The sequence below is a fragment of the Gorilla gorilla genome, chromosome 7 (assembly GCF_029281585.2).
Source record: "Gorilla gorilla gorilla isolate KB3781 chromosome 7, NHGRI_mGorGor1-v2.1_pri, whole genome shotgun sequence".
In the NCBI taxonomy this organism is placed as follows: Eukaryota; Metazoa; Chordata; class Mammalia; order Primates; family Hominidae; genus Gorilla; species Gorilla gorilla.
Window position 1 is genome coordinate 113,084,207 of NC_073231.2, and position 25,015 is coordinate 113,109,221.

Consider the following 25,015-nt stretch of genomic DNA (forward strand, 5'->3'; position numbering starts at 1 on the left):
ATGCAAATCAAAACCACAATGAGATACCATCTCACACCAGTTAGAATGGCAATCATTAAAAAGTCAGGAAACAACAGGTGCTGGAGAGGATGTGGAGAAATAGGAACACTTTTACACTGTTGGTGGGACTGTAAACTAGTTCAACCATTGTGGAAGTCAGTGTGGTGATTCCTCAGGGATCTAGAACTAGAAATACCATTTGAACCAGCCATCCCATTACTGGGTATATACCCAAAGGACTATAAATCATGCTGCTATAAAGACACATGCACACGTATGTTTATTGCGGCATTATTCACAATAGCAAAGACTTGGAACCAACCCAAATGTCCAACAATGATAGACTGGATTAAGAAAATGTGGCACATATACACCATGGAATACTATGCAGCCATAAAAAATGATGAGTTCATGTCCTTTGTAGGGACATGGATGAAATTGGAAATCATCATTCTCAGTAAACTATCACAAGAACAAAAAACCAAACACCGCATATTCTCACTCATAGGTGGGAACTGAACAATGAGATCACATGGACACAGGAAGGGGAATATCACACTCTGGGGACTGTTGTGGGGTGGGGGGAGTGGGGAGGGATAGCATCGGGAGATATACCTAATGCTAGATTACAAGTTAGTGGGTGCAGCGCACCAGCATGGCACATGTATACATATGTAACTAACCTGCACAGTGTGCACATGTATCCTAAAACTTAAAGTATAATAAAAAAAAGAATATAAAAAAAGAATATTACCTGCTTATAATATTTTCTTTTAAATTCATTTTTAACTTACAAAATTTAATACTTTTTTTAGTTGATTCCAGTCCTTTACAGCATATCTAGAAAGCAGATCTATATTTTTAAAATTTAGTTACTGTAAGAGAAACTCAGGTAAGGGAGTCGCAGTAATTCTGTGGCACAATTGCGTGATAGTGGTACCCTCCCAGCTTTCACCTTCATAACCAGCACATGGACTCCCTGGGGGCCAAGATAGAGTGCATGGATGGGCAGGAGGCAGACTGCTTTCATGAGGAGATAGAATAGGAGCTTATTTGTAAAAGGTACCAGGACGCAGCCTCTTCTTCACCAAAACAAAATAAAATAAAATATCCTTTTACATTTGATGACAGTTCACATGTCAGAGACTGTCCTGTGTTAAAAGGGAGTTATTAAATTTTAACCGTAATCTATCATTTACTCTTCATTGAAGCTGACTCCATTAACTTGCTTTCTTGAAAGAATACAGGTGATATAATGACTTCTTTAAGTTTTTCCCAGGAATCCCTTAATTATATTCACTATCTTAACTTCAATGATGATATGTAGTAATTAATAAAATGATTAGAGAAATACATGAGGAAATACTAGAAAAAGACTTCAGTCGAATCTTAAATCACAAGCTGCCCAAATTTGTGTGTGTGTGTGTGTGTGTGTGTGTGTGTGTGTGTGTGTGGTGGGTTTTATTTTTTGTTTTTGTTTTTGTTATTTTGAGACAGAGTCTCACCCTGTCACCTGGTTGGAGTGCAATGGCCTGAGCTCGGCTCACTGCAACCTTCGCCTCCCAGGTTCAAGCGATTCTCCTGCCTCAGCCTCCTGAGTAGCTGGGATTACAGGTACCTGCCACCACGCCTGGCTAATTTTTTGTATCTTTAGTGGAACTGGGGTTTCACCATGTTGGCCAGGCTTATCTCGAACTCCTGACCTCATGATCCGCCTGCCTAGGCCTCCCAAAGTGCTGGGATTATAGGCGTGAACCACTGTGCCTGGCCCCAACAATAATATATGTGTAAAGAGTAAATGAGTAATTACCATTCAATGGTACATTTTCTATATTTACACAGTTTTGAATTTAAAAGAAGCATGTAGGTTTCCCTCAATTTATATAATACATATGTTCCAGTGAAGTTGATAATAAACTAGACATCTGAGATAACTAAAATTATAAATTCGGACATCTTTTTCTGGAGGAGAATGGCCTAAGTTTAAAGTCTGAAAATAAATGACTCAACATAGTGGTCAAATCCGAGAGTTGGATTTTTTATAGGTAGAAGTGATTTCTCAGTCTTTCAAAGCAATTCAATTCCATTCAACAAATAACAAGTTTCTGGTAGGTACTGTGGGGAATTAAAAAAAAAATAAGTAAGAGGCAGCCTTTTATAAAACCCAAGCAAAATATGTTGAGCTGTAAAAGTATGTATGTATTGAGAAGGTGACAATAGAGGGCATCAGAAAAGGGGTCATGAAGCAGCTAATGTTCTTATGCATCCCAGAGGGTTGTTAGAGGATTGTTTTGCCCATCTGAGCTGAAGGAAGGGACATTTGGGATAGCGGTTCTGAAAGGTCAGGATGCATAAAACTCACATGGCTGGCAGAAGGGTAGGTGGGGGCTGCAGCACTGTATTCTGTATCAGGTAGCTATTGCTACAATAATGATGTTTAACAAAACTCTGAAAAAGAAAATGCAGTGGTTTAAAACAACAACCCATTATTGTTTCTCATGATAATGCACGTTAGCTGAGCAGTTCTGCTGATCTGAGCCAGGCTCAGTTGATCTCAGTTGAGATCACTCATGTATCTGGAATCATCCATGGGTCAGCTGTGGGCTGGCTGGTCTAGGGTGGTCTCAGCTGGTAGACTAGGCTTTGCTCCACGTGGTCTCTAATCCTCCATTAGGCTATGCTGGATTTTTTTTCATGCCAAAGGTAGAATGTTTCTGACCAGACTCAGAACTGGCAAATAGTCATCACTTCTGTCGTGTTTTATTGGCTACAGAAGGTCAGAGTTAGCCATTCAGGGAGTAAGGAAATAGAGTTTATCTCTTTATGGAACAAGCTGCAAAGTGGCATTTCAAAAGGTATGAATACAGAAAGGGGAAGAATAGGCATCATTTTTGCAAGTAGTCGACCATGGGGCTTCTTTGTTCTGATTGGAATACTGAGTAGGTGGAATGAAGCTGTCTGGCAATGCAGGCTGAGATTAACCTGACCTGTTTATTTTAAATTCAGGGAGTAGTGAGGAAACATTGAAGTGTTTTGAGCAGGGAAAAACCATGTTCAGAAGTCTGGCTTTAGAAGGAATAAGCTTTTATGGTTACGAGGTGAATAACAGCATAGAGAGGCAGGATGAAAGAGTGTCTTTTCCAATCATCTAGGTGGAAATTAAGGAAGGTTTGAATCAATGTAATGGCAATAGGAGCAGAATCAAGGCCAAAGGTAAGAATGCAAGGACTGATAAGACTGCTGATGGCATGTCAGGTGAGTGAGACAAGTAGCATCTTCTTTATGCTCCTTCCTTTTCCCCCTGTATACCAAGCTCAGATTTTTAACACACATCCTCTTATTCTACATTCAGAGTTCCCAGAATATATTGTCCGTTGCCACATGATAATATGGCATGTATTAATTGGCAAGACATGACAATCATATTGTAGGGACATGGGACTGAGATCCACTGCTTTGATCTACCATTCTAATGAGGCTAAGCTTTCTTATTTCATCCCAGACTGAAAGTTTTTCTAAGATTGAGGCTTTAGTTCATTTGGTAGGTTTTTGTCAATGATTCTATATCTTCATAAATCTCTAATTTAAATTTGGCAAAATATGTATTAAAAATAAAATGAAGTTGCACAAATATTACTTTCAATTTTATTTAAATCAAATAATGTTGTGATGATATGAAGAACTTTGCATAGAAACCACATGAATTTTAAAGACAAAATTCGAATACCTAATTATCCTATTCTGAAATAATTAAATGAAAAGAATACACATGTTAAATTGCCATAAACATGTACGTATTACATAATACACATAACAGAGTCATAAAACATTTTATACTGATTTATTATAAATAATTGGAAACAATATTTCATTTCTCAAACCCAGACAACAAAACAGTAAATATCATGCTTTCTTTTTTTATTATTTTATTTTGTTTTTGTAATATGAGTTTGGAAATAGTATTCTTTATCCAAAAACTGGTCTAAGAAAGTGTCTGTAGGAACACAAAAGGACAAAATACTCATTTTCTTTCCCTTAAATGAAAACAGTTGAGAAGTTTTTAAAGGGAGAGGCTTACCTGCTATGAAGAAGCCACCAAGAATAGAAAAACGGTATAATACCTGCAAATATCACTTGTAAGGCAAAAAGGGGTAGAATACAGACACATAAATATAAAAAAGACTTGATGGTAAACTTTAAAAAGTATTTTTCTTAACAATGTGGACAGCTTTATTTTCTCAAATGGAGGAAACCATTAAGGCATAGTGGATCAAGTCACCAAGTTTGAAACTGGTATTGCTACCTTGTTAACAACTGTCTCTTTTATGAGAGGAGACCCAGTAGCTTTATTTCAATTTTCTCATCCCATAGTGACTCATGTTTTAATAAAAACTGTTTACTGTTATAACCTTGGACACTTACAGGCAGAGAAGACTTCTTGATAAAATAATGCAGTAACTTCAAGCACCCCAAAAATTCACTTAAAATACATTATCCCATAGGAATATTTCCATTAAGTTATTCATGGCAACTAGCAGTCAGAATTTCTTAGTCAGGTGACTATGATTAATTTTCTTTTTGTATATATTTCCCTTACATACAATAGTTTTGCCAATTTTTCTCCCCTGATAACAATTTTTAAAAATTAAAAATTGCCTAAGGGAATGGACTGAAGGAGAAATATATGAAGAGTGATGTATTTCATTAAGGGATATAGTAGATTTCTTTGAGCATTTGTGTTATTTGCATCAATTAAGGACAATGTTGCATATTCCAGATTAATTAGCTATTAGGTTTTTTGCAGATATAAACATGCTATGTACAATGATATTTATAATTATTTTATTTTTCATAGACTTCAAAGTGTTTCTTTTATAGACGCTGGAACAGTGTGAATCTGGTAAGCATGTTTCATTTAATTAGCAAAATTTAAATTAGCAAGACATAACAGGGTGAGTATTGGAGTTCTAAAAACATTTTTGAAATAATGAAGTTACATGTATGTATACACATGCAAGTAGATACTGTAAAATGAACTGCTCCAGAGTACTTGGTTTTACTTCAACTTAATATACTCCAAAATATTGCTTTCCTGTATAATATCAAAGGAAATATTAAATGCATGTATATTATTTTAAGAACTTGATGATATATTTTACATTCTTTTAACTTTACTCAGGCTATAAATATATTTATATATCATTCAATCAGTTTTTAGAGTAAATGAAAACCATAGTATGGGGGTGGTAAGTTTTCACCACATACATCCTTACTTGATTATGTTCATTTCTTTTTCTGAAAACTGTACCAAAATCGGAGTAATGGAGTTTGTTTCTACCACACAGTTATTGTCCATGTACTACAGTTCATTATGGCTTACAAAAATGGAATTTTCATTTGAAGATGGGTAAGCAGAAATCAACTAGTAAGTATGATACTGGAATTAGGCTTCTGAAATCCTTTAACATTTAACCAACTCAGAGGACAATGCTGTTCTAAATTTTTATCAAAATTGTGCAACAGTATAATTTGTTAGTAGGTTTGCATAGATATAACACCTTTTCACTGGTATAATACATCTTTTCCAAAGGATTATGGCAGGCTTGTTTCTATTCTTCATGTATATTCTCTTTTTCACTCTTTTTTTCTGTTTTACATGAAATTAACCATATTTATCATCTGGCTACCATAGTTCCAAAATAAGGTCCAGTAGTAGTTTGAAGCACAGCAAGCTCAGCAGTTTCTTCCCTTTTTAAAGCTCGACAGTCAGCGGAGTTTTCTATAGTCGAGCCACACGAGCACTGTCACCCCAAGTAGAGACTCTTGTGAACTCAAACGGCTCCAGATTCACAGTCAAGAACCTTGGTGACTTCACATAACTACCACTTATTGCTGGAAGGGAGACAATATTGTTTGCTTCTGAAGTTTTCAAACAGTTTCTCACCTGGCAGCTTCTCCGGATTTCTTTGTTGCTTTCATAATCGCTTCTGACATTGCGCTTTCAAAAATCTAAAGGTCGAATCATCATAGTTGTGGAACGTAAGGAGTAACTGGGCCCTTTGAAGTAGTGCCACTTTATCCCATTCAGTTTTCCATGGTTTTGTCCCGCAGTATAGAACATTCCATTTAGATTGGAGGGGCCACAAGCATCAAACCACCACCCTGAAAAAATAGTTCATAATAGAAGAGAGAAGGAGAGGCAACAATTTTAAGTAAATGGAATATTTGGAAATAAATGGCATTAATTGCTTGTTCTTGTTATGCTTATTTGCAATTACGAGGCATCAGTAAATATATTTCCAGTAGTGAAACTGTTTTAAATGACTTCTGATTTAAGATTTGTATGACCCATCAGAGACAGCAATGCTCTCATGGAAAGCAGCTTTCAGTGTGACTCCACTGGAACTCACTTCTTCTTGTAATGATGGGAAGCCTCTGGGCTTCAAGATACAATCTACATAAGAGATGGATTTACATTTAAGACAAATGCAATAAGGAAAATGCATATACCCATAAGAGGCATTCCATCTTAAGACTGTTATTGGGAATAGAACAATTAATTATTAGTGAAGAAATGCAGAAACTTAGACAAGCAACTGAGATCTAAATAGAAAGATATTCTCCATCTACTGCATATGTTTGTCAATAATTGGCCCTAAGCTGCTTCTAAAATTAATTGGATACTGTGCAATGACTATGATGCTCAAAAGGGCTTTCAATTAATGTACCCTCTCTGTAGTTTATAACAGTAGAAAAAGTGTTCAGCAATAGCAGCCATTCAGTTCCTGTACAGCCATATTTTGTCTATGGTTATTTAAGTGCTTTCCAAACTTAGTAAAAAGAAAAACAACTTGATGAGTAACATGGAAATTCTATGCTTGTATAGCTCTCTATAAGGATAACTGGATAAGTCAGTTTTATTTTTTAAATAAATTAAGTTCTTAGATTTTTAGATAAAGCATAGTGTTTTTTCCTGTCTGCTGAAGTAACACTACTGAATCTTTAGGGAGAGATTTATGCCAGAGACATTCTGGCATATTTTTTATTTGGATACAGTTGACCTCTCTTTGATTACAGACTTATACCTAAGGGACTAATAGCTAAAGAAAGAGAAAGCTGTACAGCTGATGTTTAACTGTAACATGAGCACCATCTTGCAGAAACTTTAGAAGAAGTCAAATGGAGAAAAGCTAGTTCTCATTTTTCAACTTTAGAAGATGAGTACAGCTGGCTTGTGTTTATAAAGTCACACTAGAGGCATAACAAGCTGCATTAATCACCAGTTCATAGTGGGGAACCACAAGGTATGTCTTGATGAATTTGGAAAGACACTATATTCCGCGCAGTTTTATCAACTGTATGCAAACAACATAAATGTTAATGTAGTCAAAACACGAGGGACAAAAAGGTTCTTGTTTGGAAAAGAAGGAGGAACTGCAAGTAAAATCCTACCTTTGTTTTTCTTAAGATTAATTCTTCTAATTTTTGATCAGTACAGCTGTTAAATATGCTGTTTATATTATAAAAAGCATTCTAATATTAGTGAAATTATTTGCCCAAAAGACTCTTTCTAAAGGACTAAAATGAAACTCTAAGATGAAATTCAACTTGATTGCTTCTGTTTTTAACTTTTCTCCTCCTTTTCTGTGACCTTCTTGAAGCACTTTTCCATTGCATTAATGAACTTTTTATAGTCTTTCAAATATGCACCATGGTCTCTCAAGCAAACACACTTACTCTATTGTTGAGACTGACAATGATTCATAGAATTCTCTTCCAAGTTGCACTGGGGTAAAATGTGTGTTTTTATTTATTTGGTTTATAGAAAGTCACAGGAGTCCCAGAGGAGTGCGGAAAGACAGACGTCTGTTGCAACAACAGCCTGGCAATAAAGAGCACAGGCTAAAGGATACGCTCATTGGGAAACTTTGGGAAAACTTAGGAAAGAGACAAGAAACAGTAAGAGCCTGTGAGAGAGTCAGGTAAATTGATCTTGTGTAGCTTTTTGAAGGAATAAAGTGGGGTAATGTTTGCAATGAGTAGAATGGCATTTTGGAGACATTGAAGGAAGGCCAGTATGGCTGGGTCACAATCAACGAGGGGGATAGTCACCTGAAGCTGAGAGGGTCTGAAGCAAATCACCCAGTGTTTTGTTCATCATCCTAAAAACAATGGAAAGCCATGGTTTGTATATTGGCCCATCTCCTGTACTTAGTAGGACACCTAACGAAGTTTGCTTCCCAAATGACCGGCGGGTCACTGCATGCTTGTTAACTGATTGACTCTCTGATTGGTTCTCCTTGTGAAGTCTTTGTTGTCTGAAGTTGTTTAGCTCACTAAAATGCTGTATTTGATAGATACCCCAAAATGTAACACCTGTCCTTATTGTATTCATTTTTTTCTTTATGTATCCATTCAATATATAATTATTGTGAAACACTGTTACACAATACTCAAGACAGACATAATCCTTGCCTTCATGAAACTCACTTCTAATGGGAGAAACAGATGAATATATGTAAGCAGGCAGATAAAATAACTTTTAGGTTGGTGCAAAAGTAATTGCGGTTTTTGCCATGACTGTTATTGACAAAAAACGCAATTACTTTTGCACCAACCTAATATAAATTATGACTTAAAATGTCATGAAGAAAATAAGTAGGAGCTCTGAAGGAGAATAACTTGACTTTTCACATTCATGAAAGAAGCTGATATTTAACGAGACCAGAAGGAGGAGAGAGGCAGCCCCAAGAAGATGGGAAAAGACCCTGCTAAGCAGAATACAGCACCTGCAAAGGCGATGAGGAAGAAAACAAGCTTGGGATGTGTAGGGACATCAGTGCAACTGGTGCACAGTAAACAAGAAATGACTTGCAGGAAATGAAGGTGGAGGAATAGGCAGTCCTGGTGAGAAGTTCAATGTTTATGGAACAATTTGCAGTTTAGCCAGCCTGCTTGTCCATGATCAGGCAAACAAGTAAAACATTCTCTACAGATGGGAACCACAATCGAACCAGAAGAACCAGATCTGCTAGGTTAAATGTTTAATCAAACATGGTTTAGAGTCCTCATTCTCTACGATCTTCCAAAGCCATCCTGAGCATATGTGACAGCATAAAAAAAAAGGAGAAAATTGAGTCTAGAATCAATTCTGCAAATATTAACTGATGGATAGGGATAGGGGACAGAAATTTTTGGAAACAAAATTTCTGACTTTAAAGCATGCACAGTTTTGTGTAGGAGATAAACAAAATGCTACACATTGAGACGATAGCCGTTAAACTAAGAGAAGAAGAAAATTTTATGGAAATACAGAGGCAGTAGGTGCTAACTGTCTGAGGGACCACAAAGCTCACTCATTCAACAGCTGCTCTGGGTCCTGAAGGATGGGTATGAGTTCACTGGACAGAAAGAGCTTCTATACAGTCTGTACTCTGGAAGACCAGGGGAGAGTGTCTGCCAGCAGGTTGGCTTGGCTGGAGTGCCAGTGGGTTAAAGGGTTGGAGAATATAGGGCTAAAAAATAAACAGGAGGGAAAACATAAAGGTTTTTATTACACCTTTAGACATTTTCTTTTGGGCAATGGGAAGCCTGGAGAGCGCCGGAGCAGAAGTTAGAAGACCCAGACTTTTCATGTTACTTCATCAATAAATAACCAAGAGATCCTACACAATAGTACCAATAGTATTTGATATTTATTGAATCGTTCATATGAAGGTATTTATATGCATTTTCTCATTTTATCCCTCAAACAGCCTTAAGTGATGTGGCAAGTACCATAATAAAGATACTAATGCTCACAGAGTTTAAGGAACTGTTTAAGGTCACATTCATAATACATAGATTCTAAGAGCTAACCAACCATTTTCACAGCACAGTTATAAGAATCAAATAAGATAATGCACTATTATAGCCTGTAAAATCCTACTAAAGTGCCAGCTGTAAGTTATCTAGAAAATGGGGCAGAATGTTTAGGGCAGAAAAAAAAGAGACAAGACCTTGTGGAGCATCACAGTAATTTAATAATAAAGACAAGGTCATCAGTGCCAACATATTTTCTTATTTGCTTAGTGGGGTTTATTAGAGAAATATGAAAATAATTAGACCCAAATAAGTACAATTGTACAATGTTCATGTTATAAAAACTTGGCATTTAAGTTCCTAATTTTTTTAAATGTTTCATTTTGATTTCATGACAAATCAAGGAGTTTGAAATGTTCAATTAACTCTTTATCTTAAGACTAGTGGGCCATGAATTCTGTGATCTATCTCAGAGCAACTGATAATAAAGATGATGAATTAAGATGGAAGAAAATGAAATAAAAGAGCAATTATTTCTCATGACAATTTCAGTTTTATTATAAAATATCCTAACTTCAAGGTAGAAGAAGTAATTATTTCTGTGTAGGCAAGGATTCTCTGTTTTCTTTGATATATACATTAAAACAAACTAAATAATTTGTTCGTATCAAATATTTCAAACAGTTTGTCCACTTTCTACCTTTATTTTTAAAAATTAAGCATGGCCAAGTCTTTTAAACACAAATCCTGAAAATATGTGGTTTAAAGCATTTTTTCAATGCAGGCAAAAGTATAGCAGACTCCTCATTACTCATATGCATTCCTTGTATTTACAGGTGATCATAGATACTCAGTACATATGGTAAATCTGCATGGGATGAAGATGTTCTATGAATATACAGAAGAGTATGCCTGAGTTTACAGTTCCTCTCTGATAAGATTCTGAATAGCTGAATTACATATTCTGTGCAATCCTGGGAAAACACTGCCTTTGTATTTTGTTTATGCTTGGGAATAACAAATAAGAAATATCCTAGAGCAATTCATCTAGGGAAGGCACTTCAAGCCTGAAAGAACTGAATGATGCAAGCAAAGGATTGAAAAAAAAGTTACCCTCTGCTATTGGGACAACTGATAAAATGTCTCAAACATTTTTTTGTTTTGTTTTGTTTTGTTCTGTTTTTTTTTTTCTTTTTTTTTTGAGATGGAGTCTCACTCTGTCACCCAGGCTGGAGTGCAGTGGCACAATCTTGGCTCACCGCAACCACCGCCTCTCGGGATCAAGCCATTCTCCTGCCTCAGCCTCCTGAGTAGCTAGGACTACAGGCATCCGCTACCATGCCTGGCTAATTTTTGTATTTTTTTTTAGTAGAGGTGGGGTTTTGCCATGTTGGCCAGGCTGGTCTCGAACTCCTGACCTCAGGTGATCCAATCACCTCGGACTCCCAAAGTGCTGGGATTACAGGCGTGAGCCACCGCGCTCAGCCTCAAATGTCTTAAGGTTGGTAACTGCTGAGATGTACTTTCGAAGCATTTTTCTTCATAACCTGTAACCTCATGTATATTTTAATAAGAAATCTGAGATTCATGTTTCCAATTCATTTACACTTAACTCATTAAAATTTAGTTTTGTAATAACTATCCCAGGCCTTTTAAAATCATTTGTGTCTTTTATCTTTGAAGCAGAAAATTCACATTTTATCGCTAATAAATGAAACTTTGCCCAGAAAATAGGAATTTGATTCTCAACTTTGTACTCAGGAAGTTCAACTTTATTTGAACATCAGGAAATCTAACTCTTAAATTCTTCTGATTCTAAACAAAACGTCTCTCAACACTTCTTTTCCGTGGTAAAATGTACAGCAAAATGAAAAGGTATATTTGTTTTTGTAGATTTCTTTTGTTCGTTTTCAATGCATGCATTCTAATCAGCAGTATGCAAAACAGCTTGCACAGAAATTAAGATTTTCATCTTTCATCACTAACTAAGAATGAGTTTAAACTAAATTGATTGGTGCCATCAATGGGATTATAATGGAAAAAATCTCTTGGTGAGTTTATGTGGACAAAGTTGGCCCTACCCAAAGCAAGCCTCAAGAAGCAGCTGCATGGGTCTTGCATGCAGGAGGCAAAGAACCTTGCTAGAAGTCCATTCCTTCTGTCATCTCTTAATATATCCTCTTCAGGCCAAGGATTATTTTTTTTTTTTTTTGGTTGGTTGCTTGTTTGTTTGTTTTTGACCTTTCTTTCTTTCTCTCTCTCTCTCTCCCTCCCTCTCTCTCTCTCTTTCTTTCCCTTTCTCTTCTTTTTGTTCTAAAGATGAAAAGTTGTTTATCCTGGCTAGGAATATCAAATTCACTTAAAACTTCTAGGTATTCTTTTACTGCCTCTCTTCTCCCTCATACTTCATTTTGCTTTTAACCATGTTTAAATGAGGAAATGCTTGTAAAAAGATGCTGCAAACGGTACAATAGAGCTCTGTCATTCTCTTTGAATGTCATTCCTTTTAATGGAGGCAGTAGAAAGAGTAGATAGAACAAAGGCCTCTGGAGGTTGAGTACCTGCATTTAAATTCTACTTCTGACAAAATTCTGTGACCTATGGCAAATTATCTAACTTTTCTGTATCTCAGTTCTTGCCAAAAGTATTATTGTAGTCTGTATTTCCAAGAGTTTTTGGAAGCTTCATATATGTTATTAAATATAAATCATTTAGAATAATATAAACGTATCCATTAGAAAGAGCTCAATAAGTTTTTAAATATTATTACTGAGTACAATACAAAATTAATTGGTTATTTCTCATCCACTGTCAATTATTAAGCTTTGGTTGTAGCCTTGCACGAGAGGACTATCGGTTCTGATTCACCTTTTTCCAAACTTATAAAAGACATTTTCTGATACTCTTTGCTCTTTTTCTAAGAAATGAAACTTTGCCCCAGAAAATAGGAATGTAATCTTAAACTTTGCATTTTAGGAAGCTCAAATTTATTTGACAGTCAGGAACCTAACACTCAAATTTTTATAATTCTGCAGTTTAGTCTTTTGGGGTTTGGTTATTCTTAAGTTAGCTTCAGTCTTTGATAGTCATCTCTTTGTTCCATGCTGGTGCATACAAATACATGTATGTATTAGGCATTTTAAATATAAGATCATGCAAGAATCACGTTTATACTAACATTCATTTATGTCTTTTCACCAGAATAATTTGTAATTTTGCAATGTCCTTTCAGAGTCTCTGCTAACATATTTACTCACTAAACCAATATTTATTGAACATATGCTATCTGCCACACACTATGGCAGCCACTGGGAATATAGTAGTGGACAGCACAAAATCCCTGCATTCACAGAACTTACATTTGTGTAGAATAGACTTACATTTTATGTACTAAATATAGAAATTGGGTTGAAATAAAAGTAGTGCAGTGTAGATTTCTACAGTCAATCTTACATTAGTCATATGGATCTTCTTTTCTCTCAATATTTTTACCTTGAAACATAGAGAATTTTAGTTATCTGATCATGCTTAGCAGGTCTTTCTTGGGTTCCCAAAAATGCTAAGACAATTAGCATTTTGTCACTTCAAGGTCATACACCAGTTGAAAAAACTGCTAGCTTCTATCATTTTCTTTGTCTTCTTTAAGATTATATAGTAGGCAAAGTGAGCGTTTGTCAACTGTCTGCTGTTAGCATCTGGAAAGTTCTAGATGTACTAAGAAATTTACGTGTATGGCTTTATCCTCTATTTAAGGACTGAACTGAAAAATATCCTTCGTTAGCTTTAGAAAGTCTTGTCTATCAGTTGACATGGTTTATGCATTGGGAAAAGAAATGAGAGTTTCTACTTCAATAGATTCTTTCTACAGAAAGTTAGGTCACATTTTTACATAGCCTTTATATTATGTACTAAATATGGAAATTATACTGAAACTAAAGTAAGGAATGTAAAACGGTAACATATTTGTTTTTGTTGTTGGCAACCTTTAATAATTACAGTTTATGAAAGATTTTTAGAAATAATTCTTCAATTATAATATTAATAATTTTAGTTAACTGTAGCTTAAGCAAACTTTCAGAAATGCAGACTTTGAAAACTCCTAATTTAGTATCAAAGATTTTTTTTTAGCTGAAGGTAAGTTTGTTTTGAATGTGACAATCTAGTAACAAAAATTTGTCACTGTCTTAATTTTGGAATCAGAATTTTTCACATATTTATCTCCATATACAATAAATCTACAAAAAGTATGCATTGAATGAGATTTCATTTTCATTTTCTTAATGTTAAATAGATAAAAATATTTCTTTTAAATTTTTAATGAAACTTATGCTCTAGCCTGTCTTGCTCATTTGTTTAATAGTAATTAACCCCCTCAAATTGATAGAAGAAAGCCAAGAAATAAGGAAGTTAGGAAATGAAGAACAAAGATCAAGTCCTACCTTGGGTCTAGCTGAAATACCTTCTGCTTTCAGTTAAGCCTATTTCCTGCCATTCAGTCTTTTACCAATAAGGGTAATGATACCAGATTCTCCAGCTAGAATTCCTCTATGTACTTGAAGAAAACTAGGATAGTTAGTGGGCAATAAATCTTATTTTACTCTTAATCCCTTTTAGAAGAAACAAAGGAAAAATATATAAATAAACAAGATAAAACAAAGCTTTAATTGATGATGACAAAGAGCTATGAGTTACTAGCTCCAAAGAGTACGAAGTCTCACTGCTTAAGAGAGGCTATTTTAAATAGGCAACAGGCTCAAATACTAAGTTTAAAAAGAAAAAAAGGAAAGGAAAAATCATTAGATGAGGAAAATGGCTGTAAGGGAAATTTCGACAGAGAATAAGTAGTAGTGGCGGGGAGTAGCTAAGTAGGACCTAAGTTCCAGGCAATACTCCAGTTACCTGGACTGTCAATGACATTCATCCTTATGTTTTCCAGTTCTTAGCTATCTAAATTCCACATTTTAGCTTTCCATAATAAATAGCTTTGCAAGACCTGGATTCTTTCAAAGGGACATTTGATAAGGTAATAGCGTTTATTACAAAAACACATTTACTTAGAGTATTCCAGCCCAAGCAATAAGTGGAAATATTCTCTCCCAAACATATGTGTTTATTGGTGAGTAAGAATTGGGTCCAAGAATAATTATGGATGAAAGAACATGACGAAGTTCAATCATTTAAAGCAGAAATAAAATCATAAATCTGAGCAGTGAAGTTTTCTCATTGAAAACCAAGATGTACATTCTTCTCTTTGCTTCACTCCATATTTTCATTATTATGACAGAAATATGAACATATTGGAATACTCTTCTAAGGACACATTTGAAAGATTTTACTGTTGGTTTTTTCATGTATTGTATTTATTTGGTAAGAAAAAATATCTGTGAAAACAGACATGGAGAAAATAAAGCATATTTCAATATTAAAATGTGCAGGAAACTGAAAAATCAAAGTCCCTTTGTCTTTGTATAAAGTTGCTGACAATTTCATTTATGAGATCAGGGAAGTAATAAAAAGAAAAATTTTCTATCAGGAAAAAGCTCAAGACCTACCTTGTGTGTACCATTTTTTAAAAAAATCTTAGATTTGTAGCAACTAGTTTTGGGGGTGAGGGCTGAGGGAGGAGTCATAAAATTACATATAGGAGACTTTTTAATATTTGATGATGTTAAATATGATGCCAAAAGGATAGTTCAAAGATTAAGTATAAGAATATGAGGCCGGGCACGGTGGCTCACACCTGTAATCCCAGCACTTTGGGAGGCCGTGGCGGGCGGATCATGCGGTCAGGAGATTGAGACCATCCTGGCTAACACAGTGAAACCCTGTCTCTAGTAAAAATACAAAAAAATTAGCCGGGCGTGGTGGCAGGCGCCTGCAGTCCCAGCTACTTGGGAGGCTGAGGCAGGAGAATGGCAAGAACCCTGGAAGTGGAGCTTGCAGTGAGCCAAGATCGTGTCACTGCACTCCAGCCTGGGTGACAGAGCAAGACTCCGCCTAAAAAAAAGAAAGAAAGAAAGAAAGAATATGATAGAATATGATAGAGGCAGAATCATAATAGGTTAGTTTTGATAATATTGGGGCTGGTATCATATTGAGAAGATATCAACATAGGTGGCATGGATGGGGTCAATGGGCTGTGATTTGGTGATAGTAGTAACAGAGGGGTTGGGGATAGGGAGGAAGAAAAAAGATTTATCCCAAACCAGCTGGGCGTGGTGGCTCATGCCTGTAATCCCAGCACTTTGGGAGGCTGAGGTGGGTGGATGACCTGAGGTCAGGGCTTCGAGACCAGCTTGGTTGACACGGTGAAACCCTGTCTCTACTAAAAATACAAAAATTAGCCAGGCATGGTGGCACGCACCTGTAGTCCCAGCTACTCAGGAGGCTGAGGCAAGATAATCACTTGAACCAGGGAGGCGGAGGTTACAGTGAGCCTAGATTGCGCCATTGCACTCCAGACTGGAACAGAGTGAGACTTGGTCTCAAAAAAATGATAATAATCATCATCCAAAACTTTCACCTATACTTTTCCAAGCTCTATTCGTGGATGAAGATAACATCAACCTAATGATTTATTTATTTGGTTTTAAAATTTGAAAGTTATTTCAAGAGTTACAAGATGGTCATTCATGTACTACGCTCATTCGTGTACACTACTACTTCACTAATTCAGGTACTACATTTTCTAATAAGTTTCTATGTGTCACAATCAGCTGTGCTAGATGTTTGGGATGAAATGGCAAACACTAGCTGTCATTCATTTTCCTCATGTACAACATAGAGATGAGTTTCTCTCCCTGCTATCTCACAGAGTGGATCTGGAGTTCAAGTAAGATAGTACAACATGTGCAGAAACATGTAATATGTTATAATAATGGTAGTAACGTAGTGTTGGGAAAGGAAAATATTAGATTTGAACAATTTTTTCCTTGCTAATATGAAAACATGTTTTGTAACAGAATAAGACAGAAAGTATATCAGAACAATTGAAGGTGGTAGTGATTGTTATTATAGTAAGAGAGAAGCAGCACTAAAACTGTGAGAGGAGAAACACTGAAATAGGAACTTCTCTTACAATTTTGTTTGTTGTCAACTCCTTTCCTGCCAGAGCCTATCACATTCTTGAGTGATATCATTTGCCATTGGGTTTTATCTTAGTGTTTCCCAAACTTCAGCCAGTCATGTATCAACTTCACAGTTTTGCCATATCCATTTATAACTTTTATTAATATGTAACAATTTTTTCTTTAAATCAATTATTTGTTAAATACAGAATATTGTGAATGCATTCTAAAATGCAAGTTTATATCATTCATTTAAAGAGGAAACCAGCACCATTTGCTGTAACAGAAATTAGATATAGCCAGGTGCCATGGTGGCTCATGCCTCTAATCCCAGCACTTTGGGAGAGCAAGGTGGGCGGATCACTTGAGGTCAGGAGTTCAAGACCAGCCTGGCCAACATGGTGAAACCCCATCTTTACTAAAAATAGAAAAATTAGCCGGGCGTGGTGGTGGGCGCCTGTAATCCCAGCTACTCAGGAGGCTGAGGCAGGAGAATCGCTTGAACCCAGGAGGTGGAGGCTGCAGTAAGCCGAGACAGCACCACTGCACTCCAGCCTAGGCAAGAAGAGCAAAACTCTGTTTCAAAAAAAAAAAAAAAAAAGTAGATATAAAACTCATAAAATTAAAACAAACTAACATTATTTAATTTTAGGTATGTGCCATTGCTTAACCAAGGCTCTGAGGCTATGGATAAGGGTTTTTTGTTGTTGTTATTGTTGTTGTTTTTTGTTTGTTTGTTTGTTTTGACAAGAAGCATCATTGGTAAGTGATGTATTACATCACTGAAGAAGTATTACAGAAATGAGAGCACCAAATTGAGAATTTCTCTGTGGGGCTATCAGAAGGCTGGAAAAATATTTAAAATGTACAAAACGATTAACTTTCTTACTCTATGATATGATACTATTTAATGGTATCTCCTATACTAGCTAAAATATCTTGCAATGATTAATACTATATAATGCAAAACTCTGGTATAGCTGGTCTGAACTGTGTTACTTTTGGTTTAACTACACCTCTTTATTTTTCTTATCTCATTTCAACAAAATGATCAATTAACTTACTACATAATTGCGAAGTCTTTTATAAGAAGTAATTGCTGTATATGCTGAGTTCCCAAACTATTGTTCATTTTACTAAGGATATCAAGATACTTATTTAGAAAGTAGAATATCTGGGACTTAAGAGACTGAAAAATGTATTCAGAACCAAGCTTAGCACATTTTCACTCTTGATGTTGGGGGAGGACGCAAACCTCTAAATATGCTAGCAATGTCTTACACAAGAACGCAGGGTAAATTCGTGGGCAGAACAAAATGATCTCTAGGGACTTGCTCTTAAGTTTCCTGACCATAAGATCATACTCCTTTCTCATAGATAAGAAACCTTAAGCCCCAAACCAATGAAACATAGCTTAGAGAATGGCCCCATAGGACTCACCTCCTGTTAACATGAGGGCACATTTGCACATACAGTTGTCATTATCAGCATCTTTAGTGCTGAAATCAGCACCGTGTAAGATCAGGCTGCTCTGTTTTCCTGCTGTCCCAGTGTGACCTTTTAAATACAACCTGAAGTCAAAAAGAAAAAAAAGAAAGATAAGCCATTCGACAGAATAACAGAACCCAGAAGACCAACTTGTTGAATGTTTGCCTTTTTCATCATTTTCTTCTTTCTTTGAACTCAGCCCTTCCAACAAACCTCTAGAAGACCCAAGCTATCTGAACCAAAAGAACAAAGGAAGGAAAAAGTTTATTTCATTATGCATGCTCAAACTCATGTGGTTCTCTGATAATGCAGGATACAGAAAACATAAAAACTTGGGTTTATTTTATTAATACAGGTATTAACCTCTAAACATAAACGCTTTTTACAATGTCAATTCAGCATGTCACTCCCTTAATCCATTAACATCTAATAGTGCAGATGTACTAAACATTATTAATAGCAATAAAAGGAGGAAGTTTCATTGATTGGGGATTTCCTCTGTGCTAGGCACTATGTTAAATGATTTCCAGTGTTTATTTGATTAAATTTTTATATTAAATCTGTGATCCAGACATTAATATCCCCAATTTGTATACTAAGGTTTAGGGAAGCTATGTAAGCTGGAATTTAGCTTGTATGAGTCTAAAACTCAAGCTTTGAATCATTATGCATTCCCTGGACAAATATTTGCTGAGCACAAACTACATACCAGTTATTGATCTAGGCACTTAAGATATATAAGAAAAGAAAACAAAAATCCGTGCTTTTGAGGGACTTGTATTCTAGAGGTATCCCTAAAATTAAATTCAAAATTCCATCTGTTTAATATGGCATTCTTCGAAGAACCTCTCTTACTATCTAGAAACATTTCTTATATAAAACTTGCATTAACCTAGATCAGTGGCCCTCTAATGGATGTGCATATAACAAATCATCTGATCTTTTGTTTAAAAGGCCTATTTACTAACCCCAGGAATGTTTGTTTTCAACTAGCATCTCAGATTTCTCTTTGCAGACTGTGCAAAGAGAACATTTTGACAAGTATTGTCCTAGAATCCGAGAACTAGTGGACAAATCACAACAGTTGCCAAATGTAGTGACCTGTCTGATGTCTGCTCATTTCCTACTGATCGTACAAGCTGCTTTCATATCCTTCTGGGCAACATAGTGCTTAGAACTAGTGTAAACTTGCTCACGTCCTTCAGTGGCTCCACAGGGCTTAGAGTAGCTAAACTGAAGTTGTCGTATCGACAGCTTGATGCTCAAGGTGTTCTCTGGCTAAGACTCTAGCCCCTCTCTCTCTAACTCTACCTAACACTGCTTCTCCATACCAGCACAATGTTTTCATCAGAATCATGTAGTAATATCCCCTTCAAATTCATATAGGTCACCACCTGTATGCCTGGGTCTTATTTATGAATCCTGTCCACCCACAGTAGAGTTAATGGGTGATTCACATCTCTGTATCAGTGAGACACTCCTAAAACCTAGGCTGGCTCTGAGCAAAACATTACATTATTATGAAATAGAATAATAAATATCAATTAATATTTGGAGATATATTTTAACTTGTGTTTTCATCTAGGTATACGTATATATCCTATTGTTTGTGGTATTTGATATTATTTTTAGCAAAAAACAATATTGTTGGATGTTTGTGCAATATTTTACAAATATTCTGCAGAGATTTTGAGCCAGAGTAAAGTATACAAGTAAACCTCAGTCAGTTTTTGTTGGTTTCAATAATAATGGAACTTCTGGTTCACAGTAGTACAAATAATCTAATGTTGAATTATCACATACAAGCTTGTATTTTAAAACTCTGAGAGGCAGACTACAAGTAACTGGTGATGCAAAATTGTAGAATTTTTTAAAGTGTCAATTCACATTTGAGGCTGCAGCCAGCCCAAGTGGAGGCGGGTTTCACCAGGAGAAAGTAAGATGACAGATCATCAAAGGGAGTTTTGGGACATGTTACCTGGGTGAATTCGCCACCTTCCAGAGCTGGTGAGAACTTTCAATTCAATCACTTTTTTGGAGGTCCTCAGCCTCCCAAAGATAGACACACATTGGCAAAACTAACGAGAGACTTTTGTCAGGCCTCCATTTGCAGTCAAAGTAGGAATATGGTGGGGACCCATTCTCATGGTCTTCTTAGAGAGAATTTCACACAGAAAGCCAAATTATAATCAGAAAGTTACTTGTTTGATGAAGACAGAATCAGAATTGAGAGAATAAGTGAATGATTCCAAAATTAAGTAGCTACGTCTCTCCTAGCCTGAAATCTGCTCTACTGGGCCTGGGAGAGTTTAGCCCATAGGCGCTCTTGAATGAGCAATGGCAATTTTAACTCTGATTTTTTGTTTCTCTGTGATTTGTAATGGCCTTCCTTTTTACGGTAAGTCAATGCCATTTTCTCCGCAGTAGCTTTAAGCTCACTAATAAAGACAGACTTTCCAGGATGTAATGATTTTCTATAGTGTCTTTGCAGGGAATTCAGCACAAATGTTTGATTTTAAATAAGAGACTGCTATGTGCTTGAATACATAGTTTATACTTTTACCCTTTCACATAAGAGTTACAATCTAAGTCTCCTAACTTATAATTATTTATTTTCGTAATCAAGGCAATACAAATGCACGATTATAAATTTGAGAAGAAAAGCAAAAAGAAGAAATAAAAATCAACCCAAATCTCATCACTGAGTATAACTACTCTTTTCATATTATAGATTTTTAGTATTTTACTTGTTTCTCCCCTCTAAATATAAAATATTATTTATTTTTAAATATATACGTATCTGAACACATTCTTATAAAATTTTTGAACACTATAAGTAAAGCTTCTGCCCACAGCCCCATTTCATCTCCCTCTTTGGAGGTATCCTTCAAAAACAACCTCTCTCCATGTGAAAATACAAATAGAAACAGAATTATACTTTACATGTTTCTGTATGAGATGATTTTCAAATATAAATTTATGACCACTTTTTCATGTCATTACATTTTTTTCTCTAAAATCATTTGGAAACCATTGTATGAATATATCATCAATAGTCACAAGACTAAGGCTGCCTTCAGGTATCTCTCTATATGTGTGCTGGTGTAGGTATAGGTATATATGTATAGGTATTAGGATTACAATAAAATCCACATTTCTTTCCTGACCTTTCCCCGTATGAATGTTATCAATGCTATGTTAGGCTATCAGTAAAGAGACATCTTTCCAGATCTATTTGAGACTTGGAGGTCAGTTTCTAGTCTTGGCAGTTCTTCTCTGGATTATCAAAGAAGACTTACAACTAGTCTCCCTGCCTTGAGTTTCACTTCTTCTTCCCCTTTCCCATGAAGTCCATGCAGCTCATTCAAAAACATGCATCTCATCATTCCTCTATTCTGGTTAAAGTTGCTCAGTTGTTCCTCCAAAATTCAAAGATAAAGTCCACATTTTTTACTGTGATTTGCAAGGCCTTTGAAGTCTAGTCCTTTACTGTCTACTTTTTCCCATGTCTCACCCACCCTAACCCTCCCGTATCCTGTTATTTTCTGCACGTACACATAGTGCTCCAGCCTTACCCACTCACTTATTCCCTCTAAGCAACACTCTTATTTCTCCATACATTTGCAAGTACCATCCCCTCTTTCTAGAAGGTACTCTCCAGGTTTGAACAGCTGCTGAACTCCTATCCATCCTTTAAGATTTGTTCCAAGTATAACCTCAAAGAGCATCAAATCAGCATCTTCATGATGACACTTACTTGCTGTATTTTAATTGTCTTTTCACTTTTCTGTTTCCCATAATAAACTGTGAGCTCCTTGAGGCATAAACTATGTCTTATTCATCTTTGAATCATCAGAATCTTGAAATCTTGAACAGTCTCTGAGATAGAGAAAGGCCTCAATGTTCATTGAATAGATGGATGATGGGTTTACTAACTGATTAATTTTTGGTAAGCTCAAGGTAGCAAGCAAAAGCAAACTCAAATATAAATAACTCTAATATCAAAATATACTTGGCCTACATTTCAGAAGTATAGCTTTTACATCTCATTTAGTTAGGTACTCAACATACCTACCTGGGTACCCACTTCATTGCCCATCCAACTCAAATAATTAAAAAGTATATATGTAGGGGTGTGTGTGTGTGTGTGTGTGTGTATACATAGATACAGTCTCTCACATCCTTCTCATCTTTCCAGTTTTGTTTTTGTTCTTATTTTCTCAGAGACTCCAGAATATAAAAACATGAGCAAGGCATTATTCAGATAGAATAAAGGAAAAAAAGGCCATGTCTTAATTCCTATTATTCCTTACATTTTATTGAACAATTTATTTGTATTGTATGAATAGCCAACTGAAAACAATTCGAAAGCAAATTCAAAATAAAAATATGCTTAAGGTTAGTGTTTCAGCTAAAATTATTTTTTAAAAAAGAAATATTCTAATAAGGTGTGAACATAATTCCTTAAGGTCCTGCCCAGATTAAGCATTAAAACATAAAGCAGAAGTAGAGAGGAGTCTCAAGATGTGCAATGTAAACAGTGGCATATATTGGTTGAAATGATGTACAAGTAGAAGGTACTGATATATTGAGGAGTAATGAATATTTCACTGTTCGATACTTAGTAGCACTTGTAATTTACATGAAGTAGTATTCATCCCCCCATGTTTATATTCTTAGTATGTCACAGAGGAGCAGCTTATGCTCTTCTAAGGAAGAGACACACAGTCTCTTGCATTGGGAGATAAAGATGAAATTTCATAAAAATCATTTCTTCTAAACACTATTTTAAAAACTTTGCACATGAGGACAACTGTACTTCTGTGGAATCCCAGAAAGACTCTGGGAGAAACTATGCAGTCCAGAATAGGTCCCTGCACAGTTCAGGGGCTCATTCTTTCTTAGCAGCTCTTTAGCTAGCTCAGAGTCCCAATTTTTGGCCCAAAGCCAACAACCACAGCTAGTTATTTGATACAGGTAAATTAAGGACCAGTCACTCATTAGTGCCAAGTATTTCTGTAATTAGATTTAAAAAAAAAAAAAAAACTTCTTTGAGTTGAGGCTCAAACAGAACATTTGGATGATTCTTTTTAACACTGGTTGTGGCTAATATCTAGTCCTTATGTGTAATTAACTATCATCTGTGGCTTTCTCTATGAAGCTAATAATTGTTCCAAACAGACTTTCAGTTTATCAAAGAAAAATCAATATACAGGACGGCTTTGCACCTGACTACTGTGACAGTGAATTGGAAGTGTGAAACATTAGTTAGAATACATCTCCCAAAATAACAGCATGGGAATCCTGGTTATTTATTTCTTGTGTTCAGCCAGTGTAGACATGGCCTGTATGAAAGACGATATGTTAGAAGATAAAAACAAAATGTTCCTCCAGAAAAAAACATTAGGGACAGACATAAGGAAGCTGTGAAAAACAAAACAAAACAAAACAAAAAACTCCAGAGAATCTACTTGGATGTGACCAAAAAGCAGCCACGACATAGAATTATGGCATTTATTCTCATCCATGTATTTTCTCCTAATAAAGAAAAAAAATGAGTCCCTTCAGATGGATGACTATAGAGAATGTCAGCATTTTTATTTTTTCAATTAGCATATCATGGGAAAACTGATGTCCATTGAAATTAGTCATTATTCTCTAGTCATCTTTGATGAAACAGTTACTCCTTTTCAATCACTTTTAGAAATTTCAGTAATTATAAAGACTAAATCATCACATTTCTTAATGAATATAGGACAACAGTGAGTTCTATTATGGAAGAACAGGCTTCAAAATATCCCTATGTATCATCCAAGAGATTCTAGAACTTTCTTTTCTTTAAAATGGGCAGCCCAATCTCATGAACCCAGTTTCTTACTAATTTTCTCTACTTAAGAGACTCACTCTCTTCACATTTTTGCATCTTCACCGTACTCAGGTGGCCAAGCGTCTCTTTCATGATCCAAGGCAGTGGGAGTTGTTTGTATGACAAATTGAAGTTTGGCCTCAACCCTTTTAAACAGTAGACAGACTCGCAGATATCTGAACTTTAAGGTCGTAGGTACTGACAAGCTGAGCAGATTTTTATTTTGGCTCTGAGTTCTCTCCCTGCCACCATATGGAACTAGTTTATCTTTCTCACAATTACTAAGAAATTCAAAATGACCTTCATGGTTCTCTTTCAGAGGCTAGTAGCAATGGCTCAATCTGACAAGAGTTTCCTGATGTGGCTATGATTTCTAGTTGCTGCTTCTGGGCTGTCTCTGCCATATTCAACCTCTCCAATCCTACCCCCTTTCCACTGAAAGAACTGGGCACCATTAGCCAAGAGGGATGTCAGAGCATGTATGTTAGCACTGACTTTTTCACATCCTGGAGATATATTCTATAACTCTATTGTCCATACATGAACAGAATTCTTTACTTATTTGCAATAGCCTATCAACGAATATGTGAGAAAATGCTAGAAAAATATATGAAGCAAAGTTAATACACTTACAAAAAAGTGAGTGAATATATTAAAGACATTCAGTTGTATGACAATAATCTATATTCCAGAAATGTTTGAAAGAAGTTTCCAAAGAAAAGAGGATGTGAGTAGGAAGACTAAAAGAATTGATAATGTAAAGTGTGACTAATCAAGAATTAAGGCTGTGATA

At 35.8% G+C, this 25,015-nt stretch overlaps 1 protein-coding gene across 2 annotated transcripts in view; it reads right to left on the bottom strand.

The window, feature by feature from the left end:
- Positions 1–3,631: 3,631 nt before the first annotated feature.
- The window catches only part of ANGPT1 (angiopoietin 1), a 254,245-nt gene continuing 232,861 nt past the window's right edge, over positions 3,632–25,015 (bottom strand). For both annotated transcript variants that reach the window (XM_019032972.4, XM_004047428.5), the window contains exons 8-9: positions 18,309–18,439; positions 3,632–6,162 (exon numbers count right to left, since the gene is read on the bottom strand). In XM_019032972.4, coding sequence (XP_018888517.1) covers positions 6,002–6,162; positions 18,309–18,439 — 292 coding nt within the window. In that variant the 3' untranslated portion in view covers positions 3,632–6,001. The remainder of the gene's footprint in view (positions 6,163–18,308; positions 18,440–25,015) is intronic.